Raw genomic sequence first — 19,107 nt, 5'->3', positions numbered from 1 at the left:
ATATATATTCATTAATCGATATTATAAAATATAAATTTATTATTTATTGAATATAACAATGAATATAACCCCCGTGACATAAAAAAAATAAAGTTAAAACTCATATATTTCTATTAATCGGGTCTCCACGGAGAACGGGGACGGGGGACTCGATAACATACCCGCCCCCGCGAGACCCGATGGGGACGTACTTTCCTCCATTTAATTCCTCGCGAGGAACCAATAAGAACCATCACCGTCCCCTAATAGGAGAATTTCCCACGGAGAAACGGGTAACGGGACCCATTGACATCTCTAATTCCAAGTTTTCAAGTAGGGGTGGACTCGTTATCGTAACGAGCTAAAAACCCAGCTCGGCTCGGCTCGTTACAAAGCTCGAGCTAGCTCGTTAGGTTCGCGAGCCATGCATGAAAAGTTAACTTAAACAATTTTTTAATAAATTATATAAGCAAATTTTCAATTCAAATATGTAAATCATATGAAATTGTATCTAAATATTAAAGTTTGAACCAACAAATCACATGGTAAACCTATAAAGTATTGAACACATGCTTTTCGGGGTAGAATCAATGAATGCCGGCGAATCGTGTATCATTTATCTAGCTCGTTAGGCTCGCGAGCAGCTCACGAGCCAGCTCGAGCTGACTCGTTATCTCTAACGAGCTAAAATGCTAGCTCGGCTCGTTAGAAAAATGAAACGAGCCGAAACGAGTTTATTACGAGTCGAGCGAGCTAATAAGCCCCGAGCTCTCTGTCCACCCCTATTTTCAACGTCATATGGTGGTGGGAGAAAAGGCGAGGCAGGGAGAAGGGCATAAGAATGGTGTCAGCTCCAAGTCCCAAAGATTTTGTTACTCCTGTCCTGTCTGCCTCCTCCTCCCCTGCCCCCCTCCACTCCATGGTGCTGCACCACCGCGGCGCACCACCTGCGTAGCGCAAGCTCCAACAGAAGCAAAGCTTGAGAGGCTCCCGGCCAGTCCAGGGAAGGGGAGGAGGCAAGGATGGGATCCCCCAAGACGTCCAAGAGCTCGATGAAGCAGGGCATCTGGCGCCGGAGGATCGGGGCGCCCTTCGCCGCCGTCCTCGTCGCCGCCGTCCTCGCCGTCGTTGTCTTCTCCGGCCAGTTCGCCAAGGGCCCCAACGGTCAGTCAGTCAGTCCAAGATGCTATCTTTTTTTTTTGGTTTCTGTCCTATGCTCTTCCCCGCGCAATACGTGTTCTTATTTCGGGTTCCTCTCTTTCGTAGCTTCCTCCCAATTCGCTCCGGTACAAGTCGACAGCACCCTGCGGCCCAGGCGCGATAAGCCGCTCTCCACAGATCAAGGCAAGAAGAACCCACCCCCCTTGTGACCTTAAGGATCTTTGCAATTTTTGAGTCCTTCTTCTAATTCCTGATTCTTGAGGTGATTGCCTGCTTGATGTTCAGACTTTGGGAGAACGGGTTCTTCAAATCCACAAGACGAGGACGCTGAGTTAAAAAATGGTAAGGTTATATATAGAAAATGGGGGGTTCCTTCAAATTTGTCGAGCTCGTCGGTATTTTGTTACATTCCAAACTAGATTCGTCGAATTTGATAGCTTGGGCTTGGGGATGCAGAGAATGAGCAATCCCCCAACAAGGAGGAAGCAACCGAAGTGCAGAAACTATCTCAGGCGGCTGGTATTGAACAAGACGACGATTCCTCAAATCCTGGTGCGCCGTGATTCTTGTACCACTGTTTCATGTCCCAATTTAATGGCCATTAGTTTGTTTTTGGAATTCTTACTTCTGAACTGGGGACAAAATGTAGAATTGAAAGAATCTTGTTTTTTACTTATCTGGCTCTTGATTAGACTCGTTGGACAAGGAATCTCCCTCACAAAGTGAGGAAGGAGGAAGTGCTGCAGAGTCCGGTACAGTACATATACATGCTTAATTTAGCTGTCTGTTTGTATGCTTGTCACACACTACTGGGGAGAAACAGATGTGCTTTCCTGGAACTATTAAAACAGCAAGGACAGTGTTCCAACTTCACCTGCACAATCAAAGACTAATAGAGCAATTGAGCAAAGAGGGTTATTGAAGTGAGATGTTATAAGGAAAAGGTTGGTTGGTAGTAGTAAAGTTGATCCTTGTGGTGGACTAAAGCTAGCAGTGAGCCATATGCTTTAGATGCATCACATGGAAATGCTTTGTTTATAGGCTTTTCTAGCAAGCAGTAGCTAATTATTCAAGCTGGTGGACTGGTGGTCCAAGTTAGGAATGCTTATGCAGCACATAGATAAAAGCTGTTTGCATTGTTGGGGGAACAGGGTTGTGGTGCTAAACTGTGAAAATTAGCAAGGAAAAAAAATCACTGTCCTAGGTAATATAGTAGATCTAGATCTAAACATTAGGAGGGAGCTACTGCATAATAAAATTTTTTGGTGGGTAATTCCCTGGAATAAAAAATCACACCTTGCTGTCATCCTTTGACAAATTGTAAAATGGATATCGGTCTGCTAGGATACAGGGGCCTATTGACCAAGCCTGTCACTTCCGTCATGTTATTAAATTTGCCTTGTCCAGTATGCTATCCACATTTCAGTATTTTAGGCTGCTTACTGATCATAATTTAGGATAATAACATAAGGCTGTCGTTGTGAATTGCAGAAAGCCAAGAAAGAAACAAAAGATGTGCACCTGTGTATTTTTAGTGCATTGTTTTCTTGAACTCTATAACAAGCATATAGTTTGTATGTTTTAAAACTTATGTAATACATTTTACCTTCTTTTGGTTTACATGACAACATTGTTGTTGATAAAAGTATTGACAATATAAAGAGGCTACCCTCTTTCTGGGAGTTTTTCCCATAAATGTACTTATTTTCTATGTGTGAACTGATGCTCCCCGTAATTTGCGTGGTATGCCATACTTTTTACACCGACAAACATGATGACTGCTATGTCATACATATCCTGTGACAGCAGAACATACAAAATTAGGTTGTTTAGTTGCATATGATGCTTTAATTTTCTTTTTGTAATGTTCACTGGTCTTCTTTGTTTTATAAACGTTATCTTAAAATATAACAAAATAGACCATTTTTGTATCTTATTTCCATATTTGAACCTTTGCCCACGCCAAAGTCAGTGATGTGGTAGGACAACACAAAATATTGTGCCATGGCAAGGATTTAGCCACACCACCAAGGTTGTGTTGCAAACCAAGTTTTGTCACATCATGAACATTGGCACTACAGTGACTTCCACACCACTGTTTATGGCCTGGCTGTATTAGTTTGTCACACCACCCTCGGTGGCATGGCTAAAATATTTATTTTGGAAATAACTATATTGGCGACTTTATTTTTATTTTTTAATATAAAATTAAAGAAATAAAAAATCTAATAACATTCTGGTTTGTGATGTTATAATATCCCTGTGTAAAGTAGTATCATCTTGTATTATCAAAAGTTATGATTATACCGTGGTTTATTGACCATAAATGTAACTACATAGCAACACTGTAATGAAACGAGTGATTTACCATTCCACGATAAACTACAGAAGAATGCCTTGCAAACCCATTTCTGATGCAGCATCAAAGACTTTCCTTTTTGTTTACCTGTTTCTTGATTTCTCGACGGCGTGTATTCTTCCCCATAATCTTGTTTGTGATTTGCGTAAATATCATGTGCAGAAACCTTGTTTTCATATTTGAATATTTAATTTGATCACAGCGAGTAATAGAAATCCTCTGTCCCTTGACAATTTGACACCACCAAAATGATAGCTTTGAGAGTTATTTTACATGCCGATATTTCTTGACAATTCAAATCCTTAACCTCCAGTTTTTGCCAAACTGTTGCAGCACCATACACCAAGTGTACAACTCCATCCGACACAAAGATCTGTGATCTCTCCAACCCACGCTTCGACATCTGTGAGCTGTGTGGCGATGCTCGCACGGTTGGACAGTCCTCCACTGTTGTGTATGTGCCACAGAACCGCGCTTCCAACAGTGAAGAGTGGAGTATCCGAGCACAATCCCGAAAGCACATTCCCTGGATCAAGAAAGTGACCATCAAATCTGTGAATTCCACAGAACCAGAACCCAAATGCACCTCTAAGCATCACATCCCAGCCATTGTCTTTGCGCTAGGTGGGCTAACGGCAAATGTCTGGCATGACTTCAGTGATGTCCTTATCCCACTGTTCCTCACTGCCCGTCAATTCAATGGAGATGTCCAGCTCGTCATCACCAACAATCAGCCCTGGTTCATTAAGAAGTACTCTGCAATCTTTAGCCGCCTCACACGGCATGAGATTATTGATTTCGATGCAGATAACCAGGTCAGGTGTTATCCGCATGTCATTGTTGGTCTCAGGAGCCACCGGGACCTTGGGATCGACCCAAGTTTTTCACCACAGAACTATACAATGGTAGACTTCCGGTTATTTGTCCGAGAAGCCTATGGACTGCCTTCAGCTGAAGTGGACATACCCTATAAGGCCGACAAAGATGACCCTGACAAGAAGCCCCGGATAATGCTCATTGACAGGGGTAAAACAAGGAAACTCGTCAACGCAGCACATGTTGAACAGGGGCTGGATTGGTTTGGTTTTGAGGTGGTCAAGGCCAACCCAAAGATCGATTCTAAGCTTGATGAATTTGTCCGCCTTGTTGACTCCTGTGATGCAATCATGGGAGTGCATGGTGCGGGCTTGACTAACATGGTATTTCTGCGGTCCAGGGGAGTGGTGGTGCACATTGTGCCATATGGGATCGAATTCATGGCTGATGGGTTCTATGGTGCACCTGCTCGGGACATGGGCCTGAGACATGTCCAGTACAATATCAGTGCAGAGGAGAGCACGCTGCTGGAGAAATATGGTTGGAACCATACTGTTATCAATGATCCTGAAACCATCAGGAAGGGTGGATGGGAGAAGCTTGCGGAGTTCTACATGTCCAAACAGGACATTATGCTTAATATGACAAGGTTTGGACCAAGCCTGTTGAATGCAATAGAGTTCATCATGTAAGTTTGTGAGATGAGGTTTTTGAGTTTGTTGTAGCTAGCAGCATTCTACAGTTTCACGAAAAAAATACGCTTCGTTTTTTATTTTTTGAGTTGCGAATAGGTGGAATAGTTCTTGTTTGTTCTTCTAGTGCTGCCTCTGTATAGGATTGTGACAGTAAGATTTGATTAGCCATGATGTACTGTTACAGGCAAGATGACAATAAACCTGAATGCTGAGTCTTTTTTAGAACCAAACCGCGGTTCCATATCTCGTTACTTGAAAATAAGAAACCAGATCCATTGCCAAGATGCAGTTTGATGTTTTACAGAGCCGGTCATTGCACCAAACATAGATTTTCAGGCACAAACGAACTACACAGATTCCACGACTAGAGATAACTCTATCAAAATATTTGCAAACGAAAAATAATTACGAATAAAATTTTTATATACGTGTTCATAGCGATCTAAAAGCCAAATCTGGAAAATAAATTACGATGAAAAAATCCTCAAAATCAATTCAAATTAAAGATTCAAATTAAAGATTAAAAATTTAAATTTTGGCTTATAAGCATAAGCAAAAACCAAAAGATGTATGCCTTGAGTCAAATAAAAATAAATATTAAGTCAGTGACGTTAAATAAAAGAAACAAGAGATATTATTACATCCTTGAGTGCCAGATGAGTGGGGAAACCATGCCCTCATGTTTTGGCTTTTATTACAGCTGAAAGGAAGCCATTGTTAGAGCAATATGTGCACCTTGCTGCTCCGTTGCTAGCTTCCAAGTTCCAAGCTGCGTATGCGGGGCATAATCCATGTGTCACAGATGGAAACGAATGGACACGTGGATAAACGTTTCAAGCTGCTGCCACCAAATGCAAAGAAGAAGAGATCTGATAGGTATAGAAAGAATATGTTCAAATCTTGTCTTGAGCATCTAAAATCTTGTACAAATACATGCATTAAAAGACAAGTGCTCAAAATGTGGTGATCTAGGGCATAGGGAAGGTAATGAAAACTTCAGCACGACTGTTTCAAACAAGCGGTAATTAATATTTGTTTTCTCTTTTCTATCCAATATGATTTTGTTATGACATAACCACTTTGTTTTGTTTTCCAGGAAGAGAGAAACCAAGACTAAGCTATATAAAAGAAGGCAAAGGAAGGATCAATATGTGTAGACAACAAGTAAAGTTGGAGAATGTAGCATGGCATCACTGGCCCAAGCATGAAGGGATCTTCACATGTCACTCAAAAGCGCAAGCTGTAGGCCTTTTGTGTATGGAGAAAAAAATATGCTCCCTCCGTTTCATAATGTAAGATGTTTGACCTTTCTACTTATAATGTTTAACTATTTGTCTTATTTAAAAAATTATGAAAAGTATCATTTATTTTGCTGGTGACTTACTTTATTATCAACAGAACTTTAAGCACGACTTAACATTTTTTATATTTGTACTAAATTTTTAAATAAGACTAATGGTCAAACATTGCAAGCAAAAAAAGTCAAATATCTTTCATTATGAAACAGAGGTGGTATGTATCAACTTTATTTTGTAGGAAGTATGACAAAAAAACATGTATTATGGCCTTTTATATATGAACTCTATTTTGTGGCAATGCACTATGTGTAGTGAGTAAAACTTGACATGGAGTATGGTCAGTGAAATCAAAGAGAGTTTAGTTGATGTTTTATGATCTACTTCCTCCGTTTTTTTTATTTGACACCGTTGAGTTTTGAATTTATATTTAACCATTCATCTTATTCAAAAATTTTATCCAAATATATAAAATTATATGTCAGACTTAAAGTTCATATAGTAATAAATCAAATCATAATAGAATAATTAATAATCATATAAATTTCGTGAATAAGACAAATGATCAAATTAGATCTAAAAGTCAACTGCATTAAATAAAAAATGGAGGGAAATTTTCCTAAGCATACATGTATATTGATGCTATTGTAAGTATGCAATGGATTTACTATCTTTGATGTATGTACTACTGTTATAGTGAGGCATGTTAATTTTGAATTTAACTAGGCATGGTCAGTTACCACTGGAGGTTCATTTTTATTTAACCGGGCACGGTGACCTTTCAGTTGGGCCAATGGGGCCTTTGGCATCGTGCCGTAAAGGCTCCAGGTGGGCCATCCGGATGCTTTCATACCAACGGCATAATGATCATCTCGCTCCACTGCCATGTCGGAGGGGCTAAAACACAACAAAGCGAGCAAAAAAATGACTTCTGGCAGAGATTTAGTGGTGGGTTTGGATTCAGAGATTTTTTTTAAGTCTCTTATCATATCGGATGTTTGGATGTTAATTAGGAGTATTAAATATAGAATGATAACAAAACAAATTGCATAAATAAATGCTATTTCATTAGACAAATTTTTTAAGCCTAATTAAGCCACGATTAGTTTACTGTAGCATCACATTCGCTAATCATGGACTAATTAGGCTCAATAGATTCGTCTCGCAAAATAGTCCAGAGTATGAGATGGATTTTATTAATAGTCTATATTTAATACTTTAAATTAGTGTCCACACATTCGATGTGACAGGACTTAAAAAAGTCCCTGTGATCCAAACAGGGTCTTAGCGGGGACTGGGTGGCATTTTGAAACGACCTTGGGAGAGCGACATGTAGGAACCGGCTGTTTGAGAGGGGTGATCTTTTGGTCTTTTTAGCGAAAAATGAAACGGCATATTAATTAAAAAAATAATTCACTACGGCATGATCGTCCGTCGTACCTAGATGGTCAAAACGAATCTATGTTGTGGATACCTCAAGTATTATACCATTCAGTATACTCTGATCAGATATGTATAACTGGACCCACACATAATGAATAAGGATCAAGTGTTACCCACCACACAGGTACGGTCCGCTAAGTGATTCAAACTCGTCACATGTCCTTTCTTAGCCCAACCCCAACCACCTATACTATGTCGGGGTTCCCAACGACTCAGTCACATGCGTGTGGTGTGACCAAGACGGACGTGCCACGCGGGAGGCACCCCCGGCCAACAATAGGCACCCAGGGCCCTCCAAAGGACCACCTACCCTCAAGACTGTCCAACGTGGTATAAATGATCACAGTAGAACTAGTAGTAGGATAAGTCGGTTCCCATATACAACATGTGATAAGTACGTAGGGTGATTGAATAGATGTCAAAATGTTCAGTCCTCTGTGATCCAAACGGGGCTACTTATATCAGGGGAAACCAACCTCTCATCGTCGCCCTATCACCCGTCCAAGTCAACATATTTCATCAACCATTATTTAATGTAAGTGCTCAAGTTTGACTATTTCATACTCCCTCCATTCCATAATATAAGGCATAACCATTTTTTTTCCATAATATAAGGCGTGCATGCAAATATGCATTAACTCGCATATTTTTCATTATCAAAACATCCAATCACATAACATGCATGCATACATGCAAGCTAGTCATAACTTTTTCTTGGTCTTTGGGTTAGTGATGGTTGTGCCTTATATTATGGAATGGAGGGAGTATTATTTAGTGTAAAGGTCCATCTTGTCCAATAGCAGTTAGTATTTTAATAAAAATAGCAGTTAGTATTTCAATAAAAATGCGAGTTCTAACCTAGAAATTGCTTACCTCGTGCTTTGACTATTTCGTACTAGTTTCATCGGGAATGGGCCGGACAACCGGACAACACCCAGGTTAAACAACTGATGACATGGGCAAATTTAGTATTCGCGATACTCCATTATGGCCTTTCAGAATTTGCCATACAATGTGACGTCCATGGAGAATATACGCCATCCAGAGCCATGAAATTCAACAAAGTGGTGTTTTTCGACAATTATTTTAAGGTACATATCTTAGGTTTTATATTTGTTCGGTGTTTTTATTAAGACAAACGCAGTAATCGAGGGAATGTAATAAAATTACACTTTTGCTATTGATCAAACATTTGATTTTTTGTTCTTCTGTCAAACACGTCGGCTATGCATGGGGGGCTGTGGGAGAGGACGTGTATAAGATTTTTGACTTATGTGCATGCCTGCAGATTATTATCCAATAACAAGGATCGGATTTGATTGATAGAATTAAAAATTTTAAACATTTGAGGCCGATCAATAAAACTGTGTCAAGTGTATAAATCGGTCCCATCAAAGTGGTGTGTGGTTAGTACAAAAGTTTTTCTTGTGCTCTTTACATATGTGCTGCCTTTATATGACACGAGGGAACCAGAAAAAAAAAGGGACGAAATGTATGTCAAGTATACATGTGTTGTTGAATAGCGAGCGAACAAATCAAATCAAATCAAAGAATGCGAAAATTGTATATATCCGAAAACATCGGCACCCGGCCCTCATCCAAAGCCCATGACCTTTGGAGCGAATCTCAGGAACCGGGTGAGCGAGTTGGGCAGGAACTTCCTCGCGAACAGGAAGCACACCGTCGTCGTCCCGCCGTTGTAGTCGCACGTCGCCGCCCCGGTCCTCAGCCACCGGAGGAAGTCCGGCGTCACCTCCATCCTCGTGAACCGCGCCGGGTGCGGGCCGCCGTGGGACCAGTCCACCCACGTCACGCTCCGGTTGGCGACACGCGACGGGTGCCGGATGCTGAGGAGCGTCGGCAGGTAGTGCTCGTCGGCGTAGCAGTTGCGCCTGCAGAACCTCCGGAAGACCGGGAAGTAGACGTCGTCGGCGACGACGTCGCCGGCGACGCGCCTGTCCATCTCGAACCACTGCGAGCCCTTGCGCCACTGCGCGACGGTCACGAGGGGGCCCATGGCGCGCTTGTACCGCCCGCGCCCCGTCGCGCCGGGCAGGTCGTACGACTCGACGTACACCTTGCTGGAGTTGACGAGGTACGAGTACACCGTCGGGAAGTCGAAGAGCGGGACGTGCGACTCCGAGAGGAGGACGAAGCGGGCGTTGGAATGGTCGAGGATCGCGTGCGCCAGGAGCCGCCGCTCGGCTTCCACCATGCTAATCTGTCCCCATTTAACCTCCTGTGTACACGTGAAAATGACGATGTTAAGTTACGCCTAAAAGCCTAAGCTGATAATATGGAAAGACGTAGTCTTAAGCGTGAAATATTAGAGTGAAAAACTCAAGACCTCTAGCTCTGATATCATGTTAAGCTGCATGTATCAGCCAGTTGCACTTAAAAGCCTAAGCTGATAGGGAAAGGAGAACAATTCATTTTATACACTGCAACAATTACAACAACAATGCAACAAATTAAACAATACAATGAGAGGCTCAGAGCTCAAAGATCTGCTAGGGATGATCGATTTTAAGTTAAATGCAATCGACTGTCTACTTTTGATCGTGGTGCCCGTGCTAGAGCTGCTCTTGGGCTTCGACATTCATCCATGGCCACCTCTTGTACATGCCCGTCACTACGAACCTAGCTAGTCGTCGCCATGCCCCGAGTTGGGGCGACGAGAAGTCATCTCATGTGTGGCATGCTTGCTAAAGGGTCTTGTCATCTTTTTGTTTAAGGTTTTCATCATCGATGATCTCAATGTCAGGTATGCCCACCCATCGCTGAATTGGGATCAATGCTATGACCACTAACAATGATCTAGACGAGTGACTGATTTAGGATTAAGTTTATGTACAACAATATCTTCCGCTTTGGTTTATCACTAATTAGTTGTCGATGCTGATATAGGCAAGATCTTATCGGCACAATAATCCTGATTTGTGAGATTCTACATATTTTCAGGTTTGAGGACCATGACTAAATGCAACTAGATTTTACCCGTATATTAATGATGATTCCTTGTTCTTACACTGGTATTCCAATTAGTTCCCTTTCCACCTATCAAGTTATAATTTGTGATTAGCAATCATTCAATCTATAAACTTCATGATAATTGGTTATAGCTTTGTTTGAAACTAAAATCGGAGTGATTTCCGTTACAAAAATATAGTACTCCATGTAGAGTAGGTGCATGGAGCTGATCCCAATGGGGCAATGCCCCTATGTAGCTGCAAGATCATGCATGTGGTCAGCACGAAAAGGAAACGCCATTAGCTGACTAGCCGCCAGATCGATGACTGCTACACGAGGCAAACAAGAGCGCCCAATGAACTCACGTGAGAAATGCTGGAGACCGGAGAGTACTATGCGACAATGACAAATAGATGTGCAGAAACATTATTAAAGAAACTGCTAATAATGGAGCCTTTTTTCAAAAACGACGGTACCTAGCTCTACTCTAGGCTAGCTTCTCCGGATACGCAACGCATATGCGCAAACAGTTGTGGAATTCCGGGCTCGCTTGTCTCAAAATTAAAGAGGCTTAATTCCAACTAGTCTTCGAACAAAAAAAAAAAACTAAGAGAAGAAGAAGAAGAAACTTCCAGCTTGGGCCCCGGCCGTGCGAGACAATCAACAACTGGCACGTCGCTTTACACCTTTACCTAGCCAGGACGCATTCTAGTAATTAACGGAGCGGTCAAATACAACTAGGCAGCATTGGAGAATCCATCACGGTTAATCACCCATGCGCGCATTCCATGACCTATGTTAATTATTTTAACTCACTCAGTCCGTCCGGGACGCGACCTCTATATATAATATATATATGCACATGTGGCTGATGCGTGAATGTCTCGAGTGAAAACTGCACGCACCAATTGCCTTAGGCCTCGCCAGAGATCATGCATCGAAGAAATCAAACAAAACAAATTAATGTAATTAAAACCACAACGACGCGAGTTTTTGGTATCAGTAGTTAATTCGGCTAATCATGGAATATATATGCAAAGCAATATGTGTAATTTGCTTGCTTAATTAATCGGCTGGTTGGATAATGGATACGATCGCGGTGGTAATTACTAATTGGCAGTATATGCAAAGCAACAAGGTATGGCAATTAAGGGACGTACCTTGCTAGGGATGGTGCGGCGGTGGAAGGCGGAGGCCTCGCCGGGGTCGGAGCCGTTGAAGGCCGGATCGGTGTGCACGTAGACGGAGTAGAGGCCGCGGTGGCCCTCGAAGAACTTCTCCCACAGCGGCGCCATCGGCAGGTCCCACCTCGTCAGGAACAGGAACGCCACCTTCGGGGCGCCCGCCGCCTCCCTCGGCGCCACCCTCGCCGCCAGCTTCATCAGCTCCTCGTCACTAATGTCCACGAATCCGCCGGCGGCGGCGGCTTCCACCTTCCCGGCGCGCTGGGTCCTGTTGCCGCCGGAAGCGCCGTCGTCCACCGGCCACGAGGGGGCCGAATTGGTCGCCGCGGACGTCTGCTCCAGCTCCGGCGCCTGCTTCTGCCGGCCCATCGCCGACGGGCTCGCCGCGGCCGGCGGGAGAGGGAAGAGGCGCTCGAGGTACCCGCTCTGGACGACGGCAGGCGTCGCCGACCCGACGAGGTACACGGCGACGGCGATGCCGAGGGCGAGCGGGATGGCGCAGCGGAGGAGCTTGACGGCGGGGCAGCAAGGGTTCGCCATTGCCGCCACCACCATAGCAGGCACCAGCACATCTACACGATGCTGCTGCTGCTGCTGCTGAACATTCTTGTTGGTGACCATGGCTAGTTACTCCGATCGACGACGGTGTTCAATCCCTCCTCTGCCTTCCTTTTTTTTTTTCCAAAATCTCGTCCGTTGTATGTATCTGACCTCTCACATCGGGCTCGGAGACGACGAAGCTAGCTAGAGGGTAGTAGCCTATTGGAGAGCTGCACCTGCACGGCATGGAATGGAAAAGCAACCGGTGTGGGCGGCATCTGGGCGCTCGCTACTCATCACGTCGATTGATTATATAGTGTGTAGTAGTACTGATTAATTAATTAATTAATTAGGGGGAGGGGGGGGGTGGGGGGACACGAGCGGAGCAATTTGGACATACTAGTATAGTGCTATTTGCAGATGAGACGGGGGCACGTTAGGTGGACATGACGAAAGCGGAAGCCGGCCGCTTGATTGGACCGGTCACGCGCGCCCAGGCGCGAGGGCGGGATGACTTCCCCGGCCGGCTGCTTCTGCCGTTGGATTCGTCTCTCTGTTTCTGGATGCAGAGGCTCCGTTGTCACGTGCCAACTTGCAGACGCGGTGTGGCTCGCTCCGGTGACTTCCTGGTCGCGTTTGTCAGCCGGCCAACGTTTCCCCGTGGTCAGAGGGAGGGTCCATCTGCGAAGAGGCATCGAGAGCCTTCAAAACTCGAGACGTGATCGTGCTGATCTGTACGTAGAGGGGAATCTGATTCTGCGAGGGTTTAAGGTTGCCGATTATATACTGTAGTTTACGTTGTTAATGGTAAGATTCGGTTGTCCCATTTTTAATACCGTGCATCTCAAGTTTGTTGCGAACCGCTACGATTTACGACACAAGCAGCCTCCCATGATCCCATCTCCGCCCACGTTCATCCTTTGAAAATTCCACAGCAACGTGCAGATCCTCAATTCACATGTTGGGTAAAAAAAAAACAAAACCTCGAGGCCAGTTGCTCCGACTTGCTTCGAATAAGGTCGAACTGGCAGTTTGGATGAGCTAGCTAACGAGTAAATTCTACTCCCTCCGATTTTTTAATTAAAGCTGTTGACTTTTTAAATTATGTTTAACCCTTTGTCTTATTAAAAAAATTTATCCAAATATTCAAAATTATAAATCATACTTAAAGTTACCTTAGTAATAAATCAAACCATAACAAAATAATCAATACTTATATAATTTTATAAATAAAAAGAATGCTCAAACCTAGATAAAAAGTCAACGGCTTCAGTTAAAAAATGAAGTTAGTAAAAATTAATTTGGATGACGGTTTGCTTGATTCATGCATAGAATTCTTTATATTTAACAACAACTAGCGGGTTGGCCCGCGCATTTTGCACGGCTAGATTTAAGTCACTTTTATGTGCTACTCATATCATTTTTGATCTTTAAACTGTAAAACATGTTACTGTTTACTTCTTTTAACTGTTGTCTATTTCAGTGTAATTCTATTAAATATTTTATTTATTTGTATTGATTCTTTAAGCATATCAATCTTGCCATTGTGTGTGGCACACATAGCTACATGTGAGATCTATTTGTATGTTTTACTCGTATTTATTTGATAAACAAAATGATAACAGACTAATGTACATATATGTGAGATCTGTTTATCTGTTCTACATGCTTACAAACGAAATGATTATATTTTTATGCTTTAAGTTTGTTTATCTATCTGTATCTCCAGAACAAACGTGTATATTAATGATCCCTATTCCTATAAGATAGGACTTTAGCATTTGCCTCTTGTGGGCAATTAAATTTCACACCCTGCTTTTGATTAGACTATGTTGTCATGATGGTCCACTTGTCAGATTTTGTTGCTATGCTTAAAAATTTTGTGGGTGTCGAGTTAACAGTTATATAACTTTCCAAATTAGAAAGAAAATATTCGAATCAAAATTTGATATAGTTTTCAATTAAATCTCAACTGCTAAAATATATATCTATTATAATCTAATGGTGTATCTTTTTTCTTTTTCTTATGCTTGTAAACTGAAGGCAAAACAATGGTCATGTAGATCTTCTATATATCATATATTAGTTTAAAATATCAACTTTAAATTATCAAACATATTTTTTCCACCATATGTTAGATTTTATTTTTGTACGCATCGTACCCTGAACACAGTTTTTCCTATTGTATTTTATTATTGTTTGCTTCAGTTTTTCCTATTGTATTTTATTATTGTTTGCTTCATGCTGTTAAGTTAGGAAAGAGAAGTCAACATGGCATTATAGATCCACATCGAGAAGTCAACATGGCATTATAGAACCACATCACGTACATGTATTTGTACCCGATTCAAGATTTTGAAAAACACTAAGTCATAACTTTTTTCTCTCTTTTTTCGATTAATCGATTAACGTGGTAATTTATAGTCTCCAGAACAAACGTGTGCCTATTTTTTTATTATTTTCTTTTTATTCAATTCAAAAATTATATTTTAATGAGATTATTTTTTAATGTGCGTTTTTCTAGTCCATGAGAGTAAACATGGTGCCTTCTTTTTCTGTTACTTCGTACATATTATACTTGTTATACAACTATATTTATTAATCTATGTCGTTATAATCTGAACCTATCATAATCTAACGGTGCTCCTATTACTATTTTTCTATTCGTAAACATGATACATAAATAAAATATTTTAATTCATAAACTTACCCATAGATAAAATATTTCTTCTTATAGACTTTATGCATAGGTGTTCATGAACTTTAAACATAACTAAAATATTTCCGTTCATAAACTTTATACCTAAATAAAATAATTATATGGAGAAATATATTAGCTTGTCAACTCTGTACGCAATCGAAAATCTACCTAAAATCATAATAATAATGATTTAATTAGAGAATTTATTTAGATGTCAAAATTTTGCTGTTAAATTTGCCATCTATTACTTGATATATTTGATAATTAAAAATATAAAAAATAAGACTGAGTTGAATATAGAAGTCAAAGTTTCGATTTAGTAAGCATCAGTCCGCTAAGCCTACCTTACTTACCATACTTTGTGCATTGGCAAATGTTGTTTAAAATGCTAGACCTGCGTTCTTAGAAATCTTCCCCGGTCTAGGCGGATTCGATCGAACTTAAATATAATTTTTAATTAATTACAGTATAAATGCTCGGCGTTGCTTCCCGTGGGAATCGAACTCAGGTCCTCTAGCCCCGGGTGGAGTGATTAGGTGGACGCCACAACATTTTTTAATTTTGTAATATAACTATAGATCAATCTACACGCTATAATCTGGACCCACCATAATCTAATGGACCATATTTTTCCTTTTTTATCTGAAAATAAATTTACTTATACAACTATAGCTATCCATCTACACCGTTATAATCTGGACCCACCATGATTTAACAGTTCTTTTTTTTTCTTTTTCTCCGATTAACGTGGTAATTTCTAGGCTAGGCCCCAGAACGAACATCGAGCCTCCTTTTTGAGCTGTCTTTGTATTATAATAATAGATAGATAGATAGTTACCATTTAGCACGTTAATAGCAAACACTGTTATCCCTTTTATAATTACTTTTAACTATTGCTACCTCCATCCTTAAATAACATCTGACGCCATCGATTTTTTATACACGTTTGACTATTCATCTTATTTAAAAATTTTACATAATTATTAATTATTTTATATCATTTTATTTATTGTTAAATATACTTTTACGCATATGTAGCTTTACATATTTTTTAAAAATTTTTGAATAAGACGAATAGTCAAAATGTGTATAAAAAATCAACAACGTCAAACATTTAGGGACGGAGAGAGTAGTATTTACGAGATTTTTTTCTCATTAGTAGTAGTATTTATTATTAGGTTAACATGTAACAAATTGATAAATTTAAAAATATAAGTAATATAAATCTACCCTATAATACACCAACTGATTTTACTCGTTCTTCGTTCTTTATTCATCGTTCTTTAAATTTGATGGCTAAAATCGTCTTCGTAATATCGGAAGGGTAGGACATACTTCACCTCTCTTTACGTAGACTTTCTAAATTAGAAATTGTCTTACCAATCATGGAATTTAAATATGTTAGAAATTAGCTTTCCAATTAGAAATGAGACAAACACTTTCTATACATTAGAGACTTTATATTAAGAAAAAATATAGATTTTTCAATCATAAAGTTTTTATATATATGCACACCTTTAGAATCAAAGTTCAATCGTAACATCGGACACGAGTGGTGCGGTACCATGAGCCAGCACAAGATGCCATTATAACACCGACAACGATATCAAAACAATAAACGTCATGTTCAACACCATGTCGTAGTTGCGCTAATCATAAGATTGATGAAGGGCTTTGAATCACTATTATTGGACGTCCAAATAGTCAAATCACTAACAATTCCGAGGTAAATCTCTAGTAAATAGAAGTGAGTATTTGGAGCTTTAGAAATATTTTGTTGGCATCATCTTTTTATGTGAAGTAAATAAATTTCTTGATGTGTTAAATTAGTGTATAAACTAAGGTTTGTAAGTTCTGGAATTAACATCCGAACTTGAAAACTTGTAATTGCAATGGGTGACAACCTATAATCAATTAAGCAAAACTATAATAGTCACCATTAACCGGTGGTTAGCTAATATTTTATCAGTTTAAATAATAATCAGATTAACAAATGTTCATAGACAAACAACTTCGAATCTTTGGTCCATATGATTGCATTTAAAAAATTATGATAAGATGTAGAGTTAGCACGAATATATTACAAGTAAGATAAAAGATGGTTAGGGAGTTAACTCGTGAGCGAAGCCGAGCCAAGCTTGTTCATTATTCTTTCCTAAATTAGACTTAGACGTTGGGTGCTTGTAACTCTTTTTTTCTTATGCATTATCTGAACATTCTATAGATTACTCGTGGAAGCCAAATAGTTAAAATTTCAAACCATTTATTCCAAAATTTCTTATCAAAATTTTCAAACTACAATCCTATTGCACCGTTGTGTTTGCTACGATTATGTCTTTATAATAAGATCTCATTTGATTATATTATGAAGAAAAAAGTTTGTATCCCTAAATATATAAAACAATTCTTATATTATAAATGAAAAATTAAATTAAATTTGTTCAAACATCATAAAACACTTACTAAAACATCTAAGAACAACCGTACAACGTTTGTAACTAAATTAGTGACACATTAAAAAACACTTTACACCATATGCAACATTAAACAAAGATATATTGCAACATAAACACTTAAATTATGCAACATAGTAGAATGCGAGATCAAACATTCTGCTCTAACATGTGAAACATTTATATTGTCTAATTAGAATATAGTCAGGAAAATTCTTGTTATAAAAAGTTAGTTCCAGCAGATATAATGCATGCCTAGATCACGATTATATAACTAATTTAGGAGAAAAATATTATTTCAAGATCCTATTAATTATTTTTAAATATATGCACATGTGTTTACCCTTTCATATGTTGGGGAGGAGAGAATTTTCTCAACTCCATTCTTGCGCATTTTGTACTTCTCAAGCAATTCCACTAACAACTAAGGCCGTGTTCGTTTCATGCTGATAAGGTAACTTATCCCCGGCGTGAAAAACGTAGTAATAGATTGCCAATAGAACCCGAAGTCAGATACCGTTCTTTTTTTTAAAAAAAATCAAGTTGAGAAATACCAATTATATTTCAATAAATAGAAGTTAAAATGAAAATGGGTTACAAGAAAAGAAAAACATAGCTCCATTGACGAGAAAATCGATCCTTGCCAAACACCTCAAACAGCGGGCAGCCATACAAGCTCCAAATGTTCTGTATCAACACAGGGTGGCAAAGGAGAAGCAAGGATCGATGGTATACAAGAGACAGAGGTTACCCAGGTTTAGGATCTCAGAATAAGATAATACCCTTCTCTTGACTATATGTGGATTTCTATAATATTGAGTTTCATCATTTGAACTCCAATTCCATCCTGTAGATCATGGTCTTTGTGTATATGTGTGGAACATTCCTTGGAATCCATCCTCACTTAAACCTCTTTCACCAAATATTTACTATCAAACCCTAGCCGAGCCGCCTCAAACCCTCTATGGTTAGGGACACCGGCATCCAACTCAGGGAAGGTCGTAAAAAAAATCTGATTCACCCACCGGCTGACTCCTATAGGAATGGCACTAGGTTGGTTATACTATACCAACTTCTCATATTCACTCCTTTCATTCATCGGCCATGCTCCAGTCGTCTAGGAGTCATTGTCTTCTCTTCTTTCTCCTAATGAAATGCCCCAGGTTCAGGTCCTACTAAAGCTTTTTCCCTAGCATAAGTTTGAGGCCTGACTAGGGTTTGGGTGGCCACTCATTTCGTTCACTACTGCATTGCCTCTCAATGAGAGAGTATACTTTTCCTTTGATTATATAGGCCCCCATCACCAATCTCAATGATGCTTCTTGAAATGGAAATGCTTTGCACTCATATGAAGCAGTTTTGTTTTTATTACTATTTGTATTCTGATATGGGAAATATGGGATTGTTTTTGTGAAATTACCCAAATATATAGTTTTTTACGGGGTTAAAATAATTCCCTGGTATTCCGATATTCATGTAATTACATGTGTAAATTCTTTACCAGTGAAAAA

General features: G+C 39.9%; 2 protein-coding genes across 3 annotated transcripts; one reads left to right on the top strand and one right to left on the bottom strand.

Annotated features, from left to right (window-relative positions):
• Nucleotides 1–802: 802 nt before the first annotated feature.
• Nucleotides 803–5,240, top strand: LOC102711407 (beta-1,2-xylosyltransferase XYXT1-like). 2 transcript variants are annotated; one of them, XM_015834029.2, is made up of 6 exons: nt 803–1,143; nt 1,246–1,323; nt 1,426–1,482; nt 1,597–1,692; nt 1,833–1,892; nt 3,833–5,240. In XM_015834029.2, the coding sequence occupies exons 1-6, from the start codon at nt 1,002–1,004 to the stop codon at nt 5,005–5,007; spliced, it is 1,608 nt and encodes a 535-aa protein (XP_015689515.1). In that variant the 5' UTR covers nt 803–1,001; the 3' UTR covers nt 5,008–5,240. The 2 variants fall into 2 exon arrangements, with proteins under 2 accessions (XP_015689515.1, XP_006648591.1); XM_006648528.3 differs by lacking the exon at nt 1,833–1,892 and having other exon boundaries at nt 804–1,143.
• A 3,882-nt stretch (nt 5,241–9,122) lies between these two features.
• On the bottom strand, nt 9,123–12,709 carry LOC102715175 (glycosyltransferase BC10-like). Its single transcript, XM_006647145.3, has 2 exons — nt 11,879–12,709; nt 9,123–9,987 (listed from the first exon to the last, which is right to left on the bottom strand). Exons 1-2 carry the CDS (start codon nt 12,521–12,523, stop codon nt 9,343–9,345), a joined length of 1,290 nt encoding a protein of 429 aa, XP_006647208.2. The 5' UTR covers nt 12,524–12,709; the 3' UTR covers nt 9,123–9,342.
• Between the last annotated feature and the right edge of the window lie 6,398 nt (nt 12,710–19,107).

Source organism: Oryza brachyantha, chromosome 2 (genome assembly GCF_000231095.2).
Source record: "Oryza brachyantha chromosome 2, ObraRS2, whole genome shotgun sequence".
NCBI lineage: Eukaryota > Viridiplantae > Streptophyta > Magnoliopsida > Poales > Poaceae > Oryza > Oryza brachyantha.
Note: the sequence above shows the minus strand (reverse complement) of the source record. Positions and strands in the feature narration are given on the sequence as shown.